General features: G+C 35.0%; 1 protein-coding gene across 1 annotated transcript; it reads right to left on the reverse strand.

The window, feature by feature from the left end:
• Positions 1–203: 203 nt before the first annotated feature.
• Positions 204–14,698, reverse strand: LOC111059258 (cytochrome c-type heme lyase). Its single transcript, XM_039445607.1, is given in 10 exon segments — positions 204–902; positions 1,799–1,911; positions 3,256–3,375; positions 7,217–7,242; positions 7,245–7,292; positions 7,295–7,312; positions 7,315–7,333; positions 10,120–10,182; positions 13,442–13,670; positions 14,546–14,698. Coding segments are annotated over 9 exon segments (678 nt in total). The 5' UTR covers positions 13,511–13,670; positions 14,546–14,698; the 3' UTR covers positions 204–700.
• Positions 14,699–14,763: the final 65 nt, after the last annotated feature.

The raw sequence follows: 14,763 nt of genomic DNA on the forward strand, positions 1-14,763 counted from the left end.
ATTGTACTAGCACAATGTATTTAAACCTTGGGGAGAAGGATAGCTGACTAGTAAATTCATATTCAACATTTTCCAATCTTTGTGGGGAGTATGTCTTATAAGATGAGCGTGGACCCAGGCTACAAATAGAGCTGCTCATGATACACACACCTAGTGTATCAAACACAAATTATAATAACAGTTTGCAACTTTTTGATATCATGGAGAGAGGTCAAAACTATACATTAAACAAGAAAACATATCTCTAATCTCAAGGGATTGAGAAGTTCCTAAAATTGTTATAAGATAGATCTCAGCTACAATATAGAAGCATATTTGATACAGAGCTGTCAATGAATCATAACAATATATGATATAAATATGTCATAACTGCATTCATTTGATGATAAATAAGTTGCCAAGTACATAAATGTTGAATTACAACAATGGTACAGTAAGTTATTCTAATATATAACAAGTTATGAATGAATTAATAGGGGTGGCTAAATAGCACCCAAGAACCTTAAATAGAACCTTCTCAATTCAAATTATCCTTATGAATGACACAAAATATTTACTATCATAATATTGTAACATAGAGAAAGCATAGATTGTAGTAAGAAGTACAACCAAGGTTCTCAATACAGAATGGCCCAATTACACCCAGGCTACACACAGAACTGCACATGATACAAAAGTCGTCGATACTGTATCATTAGGTCTACGTGTATCTCCATCTCATGTAAGCTACCTTCATACGGTCCCAAATGTTCTCCCAGTTGTCCATAGCAGGTCTCACATCCAAAATGGCGAATCGATGATTTTCATCGACATTTCCACCATCATAGTAATCGATAACATAGCGCACATCTTTGCCGCAACGGTCCACAATCCAGTCGTGTCTGTCGAAAGGAAGCTCGTAACTGTAACAAGATACGTAAGGAATTAGAAGATACTCAAGAGAGGAAAGATACACAGAAAATGATAAAGATAGAATCATAGAGAGAAAATAACATAAAAAGATATCCATGGTATAGGTCGTTCAACTTCCAAACTTAAAGCCAATTTTTTGTCAGCTCAAGCTGATTACTGTCGACTACTGTCTATTACTATTTTGTTGGGGTGAGAGTGTAAGAACGGCACAGTATGAGAGACTACCAGCATCACATAGCTTCACGAAAAAGAACTACTAGGACTATCGGCTTGCGCTTGAGTTAACAGTGAAATTTGGAACAGAAACGCCCTTTACCATGTAAAGGTACCATGATATCTTCTTATGCTATATTTTATCTATGATGGAATATACACTGGTTCTAGAAGGGCATGGAAAAAGATTGAGAAATAGAAATATCCTCACCATGTTTAGATGTATGCCAGAAATTTGAATTGATGTTAATGTTCAACTGTGCTAACTGTTGTAGAACTTCTTGGACATGCAATTGAAAAATGTATATGTTTAAACGGCAAGCAACACATTTTATTCTTACAATAAACACCATTGAAGTTATCGGGAGAGGAAAAATGAAAATAGCATTCTCTCTACAGCCACACAGCTTGAATTGAAAGAGCTATATACAACTGACTTCAAGTAACAGTAAAATTTGATGTCCCATTTCAAGAGATACATTCCTGGACACTCAACTTGATCCCTGAACCTTTATATCGTAGATTTCACTCACTATAATGAAGAAGCTAATCCACCTACTGTATCTAATCTATCTGGATTACTCTATCCACCTGAGAATTACTCTATCAATTTTTTTCACAAATGTAATGTTCTCGTATTGTAAAAAGTAAGGGAATATTGACGAATTCTCACCCCATAAGCTGACGAATCCTGGCTCGAGGTGAGTAGTCTTTAGCCTTGCCACCAAAACTCTTCAATTTCGGGTTCATACACTCTTGGGCATGTAGTGCTTCCCACTTCAACACCTAAAAATAAATCATAAACTTAATTAATATATATTTGAAATCGAGCATTAGTTAAACATTATACCCACATAATTTGAAAAAATATACAAAGAAATTTAAGAGAGTTTTTGATTTTTCCTTTCTTATAACATGAGACTGTTTTATCAATAATTCTGTCATTTACATGAAATTTCAAGAGAAATAAGGTAGGTAATAGTTTTAGTAATGTTCCCTTCTAAACACATGTTATTATATAAAACTCTGTTATGTGTATACATAATGTTATTATATGAGATGACTGACAACTCTCTTATTCAACAGTTCATTAATACTAGCAGTTCTGTAAACAGTAGACCTCACGCAGTATTCTCATCCAAAAGTACCTGATTGAAACTATAGACCTTATGGAAATACAGCAATAGACTGGCTTCTCCACACATCTGTGTAATCACTTGTCAGCTGATTTATGATGAATAATTCTATAGTCTGATTTTTACTCTAATATTGGCGTATGAAGGAGGCTCCTTTTTCCTTTTATATTATCCTTGAAATGCAAAATTTCCAAAAACCTTGTATATACGTCGAAGCGCAATTGAAAAAGGAACATACCTGTCAAATTTCATGAAAATCTATTACCGCGTTTCGCCGTAAATGCGCAACATATAAACATGTGAGTTTGTGTTTCTTGAAAATTTCCAAATTTCTTAAATAACTCAATATTATTCGTTACAAGTGGTAATTGAGTGGAATATTTCTAATTAATTTATCAATTAAAGCCATCTAAATTTAAAATTTATAGTTTTAATGTTTATTTTGGACCAACATTTTATAAAAATTGTACACGTGAAATTCTAACCTTATCTTGGACTTTGCACCTATAAATTTGGAAGAAAAATAGCACAAGGACTACCTTATTATTTTATCTTTCAATGTTATTACAGTAGTGTTATTTGCATTGTAAATAAATAAATAAAAATATAAACATTCAAACATTTAGAGAAATGCCAAACCGTCGACTTGAATCGTAGACCTCACTTCGCTCGGTCAATAATAGTATAAGTAATAAGACCAATGTCTTTACTCACTCTTTAATGAAAATTACACAGAGATGATACTCTCTAAATGTATTTATTTTATTTATCTATTCACAATATGACAATTTCCACAGAGTCTAACAAGACCCATATTGGTACAACAACAAAAAATAGCATTGTATTAATTTGTAAATTCATTAATTTTATTTTAACAAGAAAACACAGATCAGGAGAGAAAAATTAAACATACCTTGTACCATTCCTCTCCCGAATTATTAATAAAAGTATCTGGAAAGAGAATTGAAATAAACGAAATTATTGGTAAATTTACCTCAAGCCAAGCCTGTTCATTATTAGCGTTATGGATGCGTATAATATCGGCCATATCTTTCGGTTTCAGATCATCATCCTTCCATCTCCATCCCTTTCTTAGCATGGCATTCCAGAACATCTACAAAGGAGATAAACAAATAGAGAAAAGAATAGAAAACAATAACTAAAAAAAAACAGTAAATTAGGACCGAAAGAAAGCATTTGATAGAGCTTTTAAACCGTGAAAATTTATACATTTTTATACTATACTGATATGAAGTTTGTAATAATTTTAGCATGAAACATATATTTCATTATATTGATCAAATGTCTGGTTGAAATATTGAATTTAGTTGGTTTAATGACTACTCTATATGCTTCCTCATCTGAGCTTACACCTTCAACCTATCTCAAATCTTAGACCAGTTATAGAATAGACAATAGACACACTGGGAAGTCTAGCCTCTGAAGCCAACATCTACTGCCATATCTCCAAATCATGACGTCATCATCGGATAGCCTTTCTAAGCATGGCATTCCAGAACATCTACAAAAGAGATAAACAAATAGAGGAAAGAATAGAAAACAATATCTGAAAAAACAGTAAATTAAGACTGAAAGAAACAATTGATAGAGCTTTTAAACCGTGAAAATTTATACATTTTTATACTATACTGATATGAAGTTTGTAATAATTTTAGCATGAAACATATATTCCAGAACATCTACAAAAGAGATGAACAAATAGAGAAAAGAATAGAAAACAATATCTAAAAAAACAGTAAATTAAGACTGAAAGAAAGCACTTGATAGAGCTTTTAAAACGTGAAAATTATACATTTTTATTACTATACTGATATGAAGTTTGTAATAATTTTAGCATGAAACATATATTTAATTATATTGATCAAATGTTGGTTGAGGTATTGAATTTAGTTGGTTTAATGACTACTCCATATGCTCCTCATCTGAGCTTAGACCTTCTAACTTATCTCAAATGTAAATTTTTAAAATAGAGATGCTTCCTTGTTATTTAAATGGAGTTACTTTTACGCTCTAGGGAGTTTTTCTGTTTTTTCCTACCGAGAGCGAAAAAGTGACAATTCAGTATTATGTTTCAGGGAGTAAAGTAGGCTCTTTAGAAAGTAGGTGGAGAAAAAATATTATTTACTAGTAGTTCTGTGAACAGTAGACCTCACGCAGTATTCTCATCCACAAGTACCTGATTGAAACTCTAGACCTTATGGAAATACAGCGATAGACTGGCTTCTCCACATCTGTGAATCACTGTCAGCTGATTTATGATGAATAATTGTATAGTCTGATTTTTACTCTAATATTCGCGTATGAAGGAGGCTCCCTTTTCCTTTCATATTATCTTGAAATGAAAATTTCCAAAAACCTTGTATAACGTCGACACGCAATTAAAAAAGGACATACCTGTCAAATTCATGAAAATTATTACCACGTTTCACCGTAATGCGCAGCATAAAAACATTTAAACATTAAGAGAAATGCCAACCGTCGACTTGAATCTTAGACCTCACTTCGCTCGATCAATAAATTAGAACATTGTTGTGATGAAGATAAAGTGTTTCTCTGTACCTAGAAGATTAACTAGAATCAGAGATAATGAAATGTTGTAAACACTCGTCTAGTAGTACACAGTAGAAAGAGGGACACAGCACAGTTAGTGCGAGTGAGAGGTAGATGTGAGTGCAGAGAAGGACAGGAGTGTGTAGTGAGTGCATAGCACGTCAGTTCAGTATGAGTGATACACAAAGAGACCTCTCGTGTCTTCGAGGGAGAGCGGGTTAAATGATCTCTCTCGGAACTATAGTTCATTTTGGATATATGAAACAAAAAACTAAATTACCCTTTCATATCATGAAACACCTTTTACTTCTAACACAAAACTTTTGGACTATATTGTATAAATCAAAATTGGGGATGGAACAGTTTTGGGCTGTATTTGTTGGTACTTTCCCATTTTAGTTATTTAGCGTATGGCAGATACAAAACAAATATATAGCTCATGAGTCTCAAATGCCTAGATATACACTGTATATTTCCAAATTCTTTGAGATGTTGTCTAGTTTCGGTCAGGAGAACATAAGTATGTCCGACCGCCATTATTTGCTACTCCAGGGGTCTCCAACGTTTTATCCAAGGGCCACATTGTTAATTCTTGGGAGGCTTAGAGGGCCAAAAACAAGGATGTACATAGATTTGACTCGTCGACGGGGGATTTGGGGGGTGTAAAATTATTATATTTCCATTACAATAATATGAGGAGTTTTAAGTAGGTTTAATTAAAACACGGAAGAGACAAACCAATTCATTTCATTTAAATACTAAGTCCAATTATTGAGTGTAAAAAGGTCATAAGAAAACTTGAAAATGCATGAATTTAGCAAGTTAAACAATAATAATGTGATTCTTAAATAAGACAACTGACAATACACGAAATAACAAAAGCTACCAAGCTCAAAGAGAATACTTATTTTTATGAGAAGATTGCATTTGTTTTCCACTTAAAATGTCCGCCCATTTAGACACAGACTTGGAGACTGTCTATCATGTCTTTGGTATTTGGTTTGAGTATCTATAGGCTATTTGAGAAAAAATTTACTTGAAAGGTTATATTTCAAACCTTTAAAAATCACAGCAAAATAAAGTTTAACACAAATTTCAATGATAAAAATGAGTTGAATTCCAATGTCCTAAATTCAATACAACAGTCCTATATTGGTTATATTATATTATGTACCAGAAAACCTTGAGAAAACCTTTCTCAAGCCAAATACCAAAGACATGATAGACAGTCTCCAAGTCAGAGACAGAGTAACAGACCAGCTGTATAGAGTGGTCATAAAAAAAATAATTATCCCTTTTACTAAAAGAAAATTTAAATTTACCTAGAAAATAATTACAAAGGTGTATATATTTTGATATCATGTATAATATTCATTACTTTGATTACTTTAGTTATTGTCACCCGATTATTTAGGAGCTCTAGACTACTAAGATTAGGTTAAGGATGTTTCTGTATCCTCATTCCTCAGTACAGCTGATGATGCGTTGGTTAACTACGTGAAACCATGGTTCTGTTTTAAAGTTTTTAATAAATTTTTAGTGAAATTGACAATATCTTTGTTTTCTTATTATGGAGAGATTTCACAACATCATCATCAATTCTACTAATTTTATTCCATTAAAATAATATGAGGAGTTTTAAGTAGGTTTAATTAAAACACAGGAAGAGACAAACCAATTCATTTCATTTAAATACTAAGTCCAATTTATTGAGTGTAAAAAGGTCATAAGAAAACTTGAAAATGCATGAATTTAGCAAGTTAAACAAAATAATAATGTGATTCTTAAATAAGACAACTTGACAATACACGAAATAACAAAAAGCTACCAAGCTCAAAGAGAATACTTATTTTTATTGAGAAGATTGCATTTGTTTTCCGCCCATTTGCAAAATGTCCGCCCATTTAGACACAGACAGTTTGCGCGCACGTACACAGGGACATGTACAGTCCGTGCAGACCATTTGCTAATATCTCGCAATGGTTGATCGCTGCTTGTTTGCAGCTTATTTTACACTTATTAAGAAATAATAAGAAAAGGAGTGGCTAGTAAGAAAAGAGCACTGAACTCACAGTTGTTGTCAAAAATGTGTATAAATATATATTTAAAAAAATCTGTTGCAATAACTCTCGGCGGGCCGGACAAATTTCATCCGCGGGCCGGATGTGGCCCGCGGGCCGTAGGTTGGAGAGCCCTGTGCTAGTCCATTTACCGTTACCCAATGTGCACCGTGGAGGCCAACTAGCGTTACACATGCTTCCTCTATCATTTTTATGAATTGTGTTCTGTGTATCAATGAATACTTTGAGAGCTAAAAATAAATACTTATTAATTTTGGTATAAATTCAATATTTGAAGATAAGATCTAAAAATTGTTAACAGACCTGTTGTGAAGGGTAGACCCAGACCCTCCCTCTTCGCCAGCTTTTGGAATAGAAGACGTTTCTCTGTCAAGTGGCATGGAAACGGTTGATCAGGGCGGGTTGTTGGTGGGGTGGCATCTGAACCAAAACAAAATTGCCAATTCATTTGCAAAACTAACACAAACTGAGAAGAATAATTCTGTAATCAGACAAAATACATATGGAATAGAATAGAAATAAATATAGTCCCTATCTATCTGAGTAGTTGTGATGGTTTTACTGTGGTATTTATTCATAATGAATAACTAGTAGTTCTGTGAACAGTAGACCTCACGCAGTATTCTCATCCACAAGTACCTGATTGAAACTTTAGAGGCCGGTTACAGAGCTCGACCGACCGTCAGTGCGTACGTCAGTCACGCTTGTCTTTTCATAGATATTCCATGTATCCGTACAGAGCAGGACTGACGGCACGCACGCGCACGGCAGGACCATGCGTTTTATACAGCGTATGAATACCATCGGTCGAGCTCGTGCGCATCCGTTCCATCGTCGACTGACGCGCTATTGAAGCAAATAGAAGCTTTCAGAGCTGTACTGAAGCTCAACATAACCATGTGCTAACACCTCTGCCCGACAATCAGCTGATATTGATTGAATAGCATAAGAATGAATTCAATCAAAGTGTCATAATTTGAATTCAGAGTTTCTATACATTCTTCAATCATTTCTAAATTTTTTATTGAAAAAAATCATATATATATTAATATTATCTACATTTATTTGATCCGTAGCTTAAATTGACTGCAAGTATTCCCAATGGTGATACAAGCTCGAAAAACTCATCAAAATTTTCTGATGGAGATTCTGAGGTAGTTGAAAAATGTATCTTCACCCCAAGCAATGATGTATATAATGTACTAATTTCCTTTGATATGCTCTTTGGGCGACCATCGGGTGAACTTGATATCTACGTCTTTTAATCTTTCGTTTACGAAGATAATAAGCTGCAATTAAACAATCTGTACATGCGTCCATTTTGTGAGTCAGAAAACTGATGTATGGTCAGGATGGTGCATACGCACTGACGTTCGGGCGAGCTCTGTAACCGGCCATAGACCTTATGGAAATACAGCAATAGACTGGCTTCTCCAACATATGTGTAATCACTTGTCAGCTGATTTATGATGAATAATTCTATAGTCTCTTTTTACTCTAATATTGGCGATGAAGGAGGCTCCTTTTTCCTTTTATATTATCTTGGAATGCAAATTTCCAAAAACCTTGTATATACAATCGACGCGCAATTAAAAAAGGAAATAGCTGTCAAATTTCATGAAAATCTATTACCGCGTTTCGCCGTGAATGCGCAACATATAACATTAAGAGAAATGCCAAACCGTCGACTTGAATCTTAGACCTCACTTCGCTCGGTCAACAATATCCTATAGTGAGGTCCCGTTTAATGGCAGAATTAACATTGGTTAACATTGGTAATTGGCTATTCGACAAAGCAGATAGCGCTAACCTTTTGTAGCACCGCAACATTGCCAGATCGTTTTCAACAATGTAGAAATATAATTACCAAACTATTTAATCTCAAGCATAAAATTTATTATTTAATCATTGAAAAATATATTTTCTAGACAAATAAGATATATTTATTATTTGAACAAAACGAACAATCATATTACATCAGATATCCGGTAGGGCTATCACTATCCTCTATAGAAGGCAGTAGCAAGAAGAGAATCGGCAAAGCTGTTCTACTATATTTCTCACACATCATTATAACGTGGACATCATATAGTATTTTTATCAGTTGTTCCGCTTTCTTGTTTAGGGTTGAACATAGTAAAACGGCGAAGGTTCAGTGGAAATAAAGAAGAAGAAGAAGGAGGAGGGAGAAGAAGAAGACAGGAGAAAAATAATTGCCCATATGAAATAAAACCAGAGCAAATGCTCATGAGCAAGAGCATGGAGCATAAGGTTTTGCTCATGAGCAAAAGGTAAAAGCGAAAGCATTTGCTCATTTTTATATGATAAGCTTTACCTTATACTCTTACCTTAGCTCCTGACTCTGGAGCAAATGCTCACGTATTTTAAGATTTTTCATCAGCTGATTCGCTTTTAAGCCTTACTTTGTTTTATAGCTCACGGAAGCGCTAAATATGCAAGTAGTAGGCACCGCTTGTGTTGCGTCGTCTGCTCTGTTTTCTAATTATGAATAGAGTTTTAGGTTAGTTGAGTTTTAGAATTTTGAATAATAGCGTGATAAAATGTCATCTCTATAATAACTTTAGCATATTCTTTAATATCAATAGCCTCTATAATCTCTACACCTCATCTTCTTAAATGCCTATTTCCTATTTTGATGGCTATCTTTTGTAGGGATAATGGTGATATATATCATGGTGAATCTAAAAAGAGTTTTATAGTTCTCAACTATTGGTTGGGATCGTATCTGTATAGTTCCTCTTCCTCATACGAATTAGTTGAGCCATTTTACTATGAGCAAAAGGTGATAAGCTGCTCTATACTAACTCACCTTTTTTGAAGCATTTGCTTCAAATTGATCAATGCTCTAGTTTATTCATACAATTTTGAGTATAAGCTTCTACTTTGAGCAAATGCTCAAATTATTTTTGATGAGCATGAGCGAAAGGTTTGCTCACGTTTATTCTTAGAAAATGAGCAAATGCTCCATATTTTAGAAGTATAGCAAATGCTCAACTTTATTCATATGACCCAGTAGACAGGAGGATGATGATGAGGAGGAGGAGGAGTAGGAGGAGGAGGAAGAGAAGGAGGGGAAGGAAGAAGAAGCACTGTGGAGAATAGTAGTTCATTAAAATTCATAATCCCTACATATTTTGAAACATCAGTTAAAAATTTGACAATTATGAAAAAAGTATGCAACTCACCATATTTCTTGGATCAACGTCTGTCATCTTATCGGCGCCCACTGGACATCCCCCGGCTGTTTGCTACAACAAAACAAAATATTCATTTTTAGAATAGATTACAAGTTAAAAATAAGAGAATAGTAATAATGAAATAATATAACCTAATGCAATCTAGAAGCCCTGGATTGAAAACTTACTTTACGATGTCCATATAACGGACAAATCTATAGTGAGGTCCACGTTATATGGCGTGTTTATTAGCAATGGTATGCTATCCTTGTCTATCATTCAACAAGCGGATAGCGCTATCTCTTTTTCGCTTTGCTCTGTTGCCAGATCGTCTTTTAACAAATATTTCATCTTAATTATGAAATTCATTATGAAATTATTGAAAAATATAATTACTTGCTTAATAAATTAATTGATTATTTCAAACGAGAATGAACAGTTATATTACATCATAAACATGTATCAGCTACCATCCATAGAAGGCATTGACAAGACAGAGGATCGGCAACGTTGTTCTTCTATCTTTCTCCACTGACATTATAACGTGGACCTCACTGTAGCACACATGAAGAATCAAAACTCTTTTGAACATGCAATAGCATAAAAATTTAATATGCAATAAAAATTCTGGAATTGAATAGTAAGGCTTTAAGCCTGTTTTTCCATTTCCATGATTTTATAGTTATGTTGTTTTGTCATTGTAAAATAAGTCCTATTATATTAAGCGAGCAATTTCTGTACTTTTATATCTGGTTATTTTTACATAGGTTATTATGTTTAACGAATCTCGAAACGGCTCTAACGATTTTCACGAAATTTGGAACATAGTAGGTTTATGATAAAGAATCGATTGCTCTAGGTCTCATCCTTGGGAAAACTCGCTGAACGATAAAGGATATTCATCCTTGGCTGAAACTGCTGTGGATAGTAAAAAGTGAGCGAGGGAGTGAGTATGTGAAAAATCAAAATATCGCATCCCTGAAATTCATAAGATGACGTATAGCCAGCTGTGAAATATAGACACGATCATTTTAGAGAATTGTGTTCTGTTTATCAATAAATAAAATAACGAGCGAAGCTCGGTGCCCCGATATTAATATGATGTGAAACATAGTACCTGTCTAGTATAAAATCATTGTAGAGTAAACTGTTCTCATTTCACAAGACTTCTACATTTTAAGGGAAGTAACAAAGTTATTACATTTTTATTGCAGATGATGCATATGAGCTTTTAGCTTGTGCGTGGCAAATAGGATGACATGATCAAATCTATGCCTGCCGGCGGGATTCGAACCCACGACCAGGTAGCGCTAGCAGAAGAAGGGTACAATGCCGTATGGCGAGACCATATTAGGTGTTTTTACAGACGGCGATTCCAGAGGAGTTGGTAGGACAGGAGGCTCTCCGATTGGCTGATTAGAGATGATTGAGATGACACCTGATCATCTCGGCTAACCTGGCCGACAAATCTACTTGGAATATCCTGTTATCACTTTTGAACAACTAATCACGACATAGCAGTCAGGTATTTATAAATAAAAGCTTTAGCTTCTACTCACATAGTGGAGCGCTTTCGGACACTAGGCCCTTCATGAACACTCTTTCACCTCTCAATCAACATTGAAGAGTATCCTTGTAATGTTTTGAAGGGAAGGATTCAAGGATCTAAATGTTCAAAGAACCCCACACGTCACCGAAGCTTATTGTGTGTCCCAGTACGCTAGTTGGGCAAACCAATACCTGTGTCATTTACAAGATCCAGGAGTTTCCCTATACTACCATCCCATTCATCACCTGGTTGCTTGCAGCCAAACGAGCCCTTCTGCTTGCCCCTGTCTCTTGCAATCCAGTGTGATATGCGTGCAGTCTCTTCAGACTGATTACAAAGCCTATACATCTGACTTAAAAATACAACTGAATAAGAATGTTAATATTTAGGAGTACACATTGTTGACAACCTACGATGGGAAGAGCACATGAATAATGTTGTCAAGAGACTCAATGTAGTGTAGAATAGAATATTTTATTTATTCAACACAGCAAACAAAAACATAATGCAGTGAACATCGTCACTAAAATTTATCATTAATACACATTATGAATCTACAAACAATCAATACTAAAATCGACATTAATAAATATTATAAATTTATGTGAATTCAATGTGTGGTTGCCTTGCTCGCCGCCTGCAGAAAATAGTAGACAAAGAAGTAAAAGTAAATTCGTATGGCTTTTGTGGTGGGGAGTCCCTTGCGGGAAGGTCCCACCGCCTGAATATATAATTTAAGCCGTCAATGGGCCTTACGACTGTCTACTTCAGCCGGGACCGACAGTTTAACGTGCCCATCCGATAACACAGAGTGATCTGGTTAAAAAACTTTTGGTATTGAGAGGGTTTGAACCCGGGATCTCTGTGCTGCTACGCAAGCACTCTATCCACTAGACCACAGATCACTCCGACACAGAAGTATTATTGAAAGTCTATCATGGATCTTCCACAGTGTATCAAATTATGGTAGGTTATCGTATTCTGGGGAAATTGCTCAGAAGCGGAAAGAGTATTCTTATTACAAAAAGAATATTAAGAATTATAAGTGGCGCACACTACATCGAACATTGTAGACCGATATTCAAAGATTGCATGTGTTAACATTAACTGATAAATAATATAATAATAATATCGAGTGACCTGGCTGGCTCGTCTGGTGTCAGAGTTTTCAGGTCGCACTGATCAATTTCAGGGCCTCTGACATGACCTACGACTGCATCTTAGGCAGCCGGTACCGACGGCTTAACGTGTCCATCCGAAACATTAACTGATGTATACATATTGGAGTCAGCGACTACAATATTGAAATATCCAGAATATTTGAAAGGAGCTCCAGCATTCATCATCACAATACAAGACAGAGAGACAATAGCCTATCCACATCGACAGAAAAAGAACAACACTAGCCTTGTCTAGTGTTAAACGTGGCAAGCAGGGTGTACAACAAGCTTCCCTTGGAATACGGAGGTACAGAGATCCTGTGAGCTTCAGGAGAACCTTGAAGACCCATTTACTTAGAAAGAATTATTATTCCATGAAGGAGTTCTGGGAGGACGTCTGACAACCAGAGAACAGACTAAAATGACGACCACGGCTGTAAAGACTTCCAGTGGGATCACTACAAGTAAACGACTTTCATTTCTGAGTCCAATTGTGTGTGGATGGAATATACTTAATAACAATAATTAGTTAAGAGAGTGTCATCACATATATCAATATGGTAACATTTGTGAATACTATTTGTGAAAATTTTTAGCCTAAAATAGCTGAATCATCACTTACCGGAGGTGTTTTGAGCGGTCTATGCATGGGACACTCAGGTGGTATTTCGCCCGCATATGACGACATCATTTTGCTGGCATGTTGGTGCTTGCTGATTGGCGGGGGCCCGGAGGCAGCTGACCTTGCCAGCTGGACTCTTCCGAGCCAACTGGCTTCACTATTTGGGCGGCAGCTATCTCGGCTGCTGTTACTGTATTGCCCATTCCTAGATTTCAAGATTTCAGTTCACCTGTGAAGTAACAGAAGAATTACTTATAATAACTAATAACAAATTTAATAGTTCATTTAATAGCAAACTTACTGGTCAAGTAGTATTTAATTTTAAACTCTAAGGTGCAATTCCTTGAAGGCATCTCCAGACGTACTGCTAAAGCAGGCGTGTCGAGACGCGTGGTTGGAGGCGTTTCGGCTAGAGCACATAACCTATAAATTCATAGATTGGATGACTCGTTCAATATTTATGTTTTATGAACTTTAAAGCGACAGATGAATTAGAAGAGTTAGCTGCTATATTGCTTTTACGATTTATATCTGATGAATCATTGAATCTAATGAATTCATAGGCTATGTGCTCTAGTCGTTGATGACTATAACCACGCGTGTCAACACGCTTTCAAGGAATTGCACCTTGGATTGACTATTTTTGAGTGTGTTATTTATCAACTATCATTAATAATGAACGTTGTAAAAGTAAGCAACAAGTGAATTCACTCATTTTTAGTTGTTGAATGGTTGTGATAGTAGGATTTCTTATTATAAGGTTTGCAGCGATTCAGTTATTTCTGAAAATTGAGAAGGCTAATTGTGTGTTAAAGTTGAACATTTAGAGTATGGATAGTCTGCCAGAGACCAAATTTTAATACCTTTAATACAATAAGAAAAAGTTGAATGTTGAAAAGATGCTTTATATTTTACAGTATTGTAATAGAAGTTTCATGAGAATAAAAGAAAATTATTTGGATTTTCTGTATAAATAGACTTGAAATAACTTTCTGTTGTGGAGAAGATACAAATTAATTCAATATTCGAGCAGAAAAACAGTATTATTTTTTCATCATAACAGAAGATAACCTCAAAAGGAGACAGGCATGGAGTTGTACCTACCTGAATTTGTGCTCGTTGTTATGTATTTTAATTGAAATTTATGAATAAAGAACCAAAGCAAGTTTTATATCTGTTTTAACTTCAATATATTTCTGTCATTAATAAAAAAGCTTCAAAATCGATCGAATTAGAGCTTTTGGCCTTTTGCTTTGTAGATGCAAGTGCAAATGATCAATTCAAACAACAGCTGATATTTTTAGGTCTCAGCTCAGCTGTTT

Source organism: Nilaparvata lugens, unplaced genomic scaffold, assembly GCF_014356525.2.
Source record: "Nilaparvata lugens isolate BPH unplaced genomic scaffold, ASM1435652v1 scaffold7399, whole genome shotgun sequence".
In the NCBI taxonomy this organism is placed as follows: domain Eukaryota; kingdom Metazoa; phylum Arthropoda; class Insecta; order Hemiptera; family Delphacidae; genus Nilaparvata; species Nilaparvata lugens.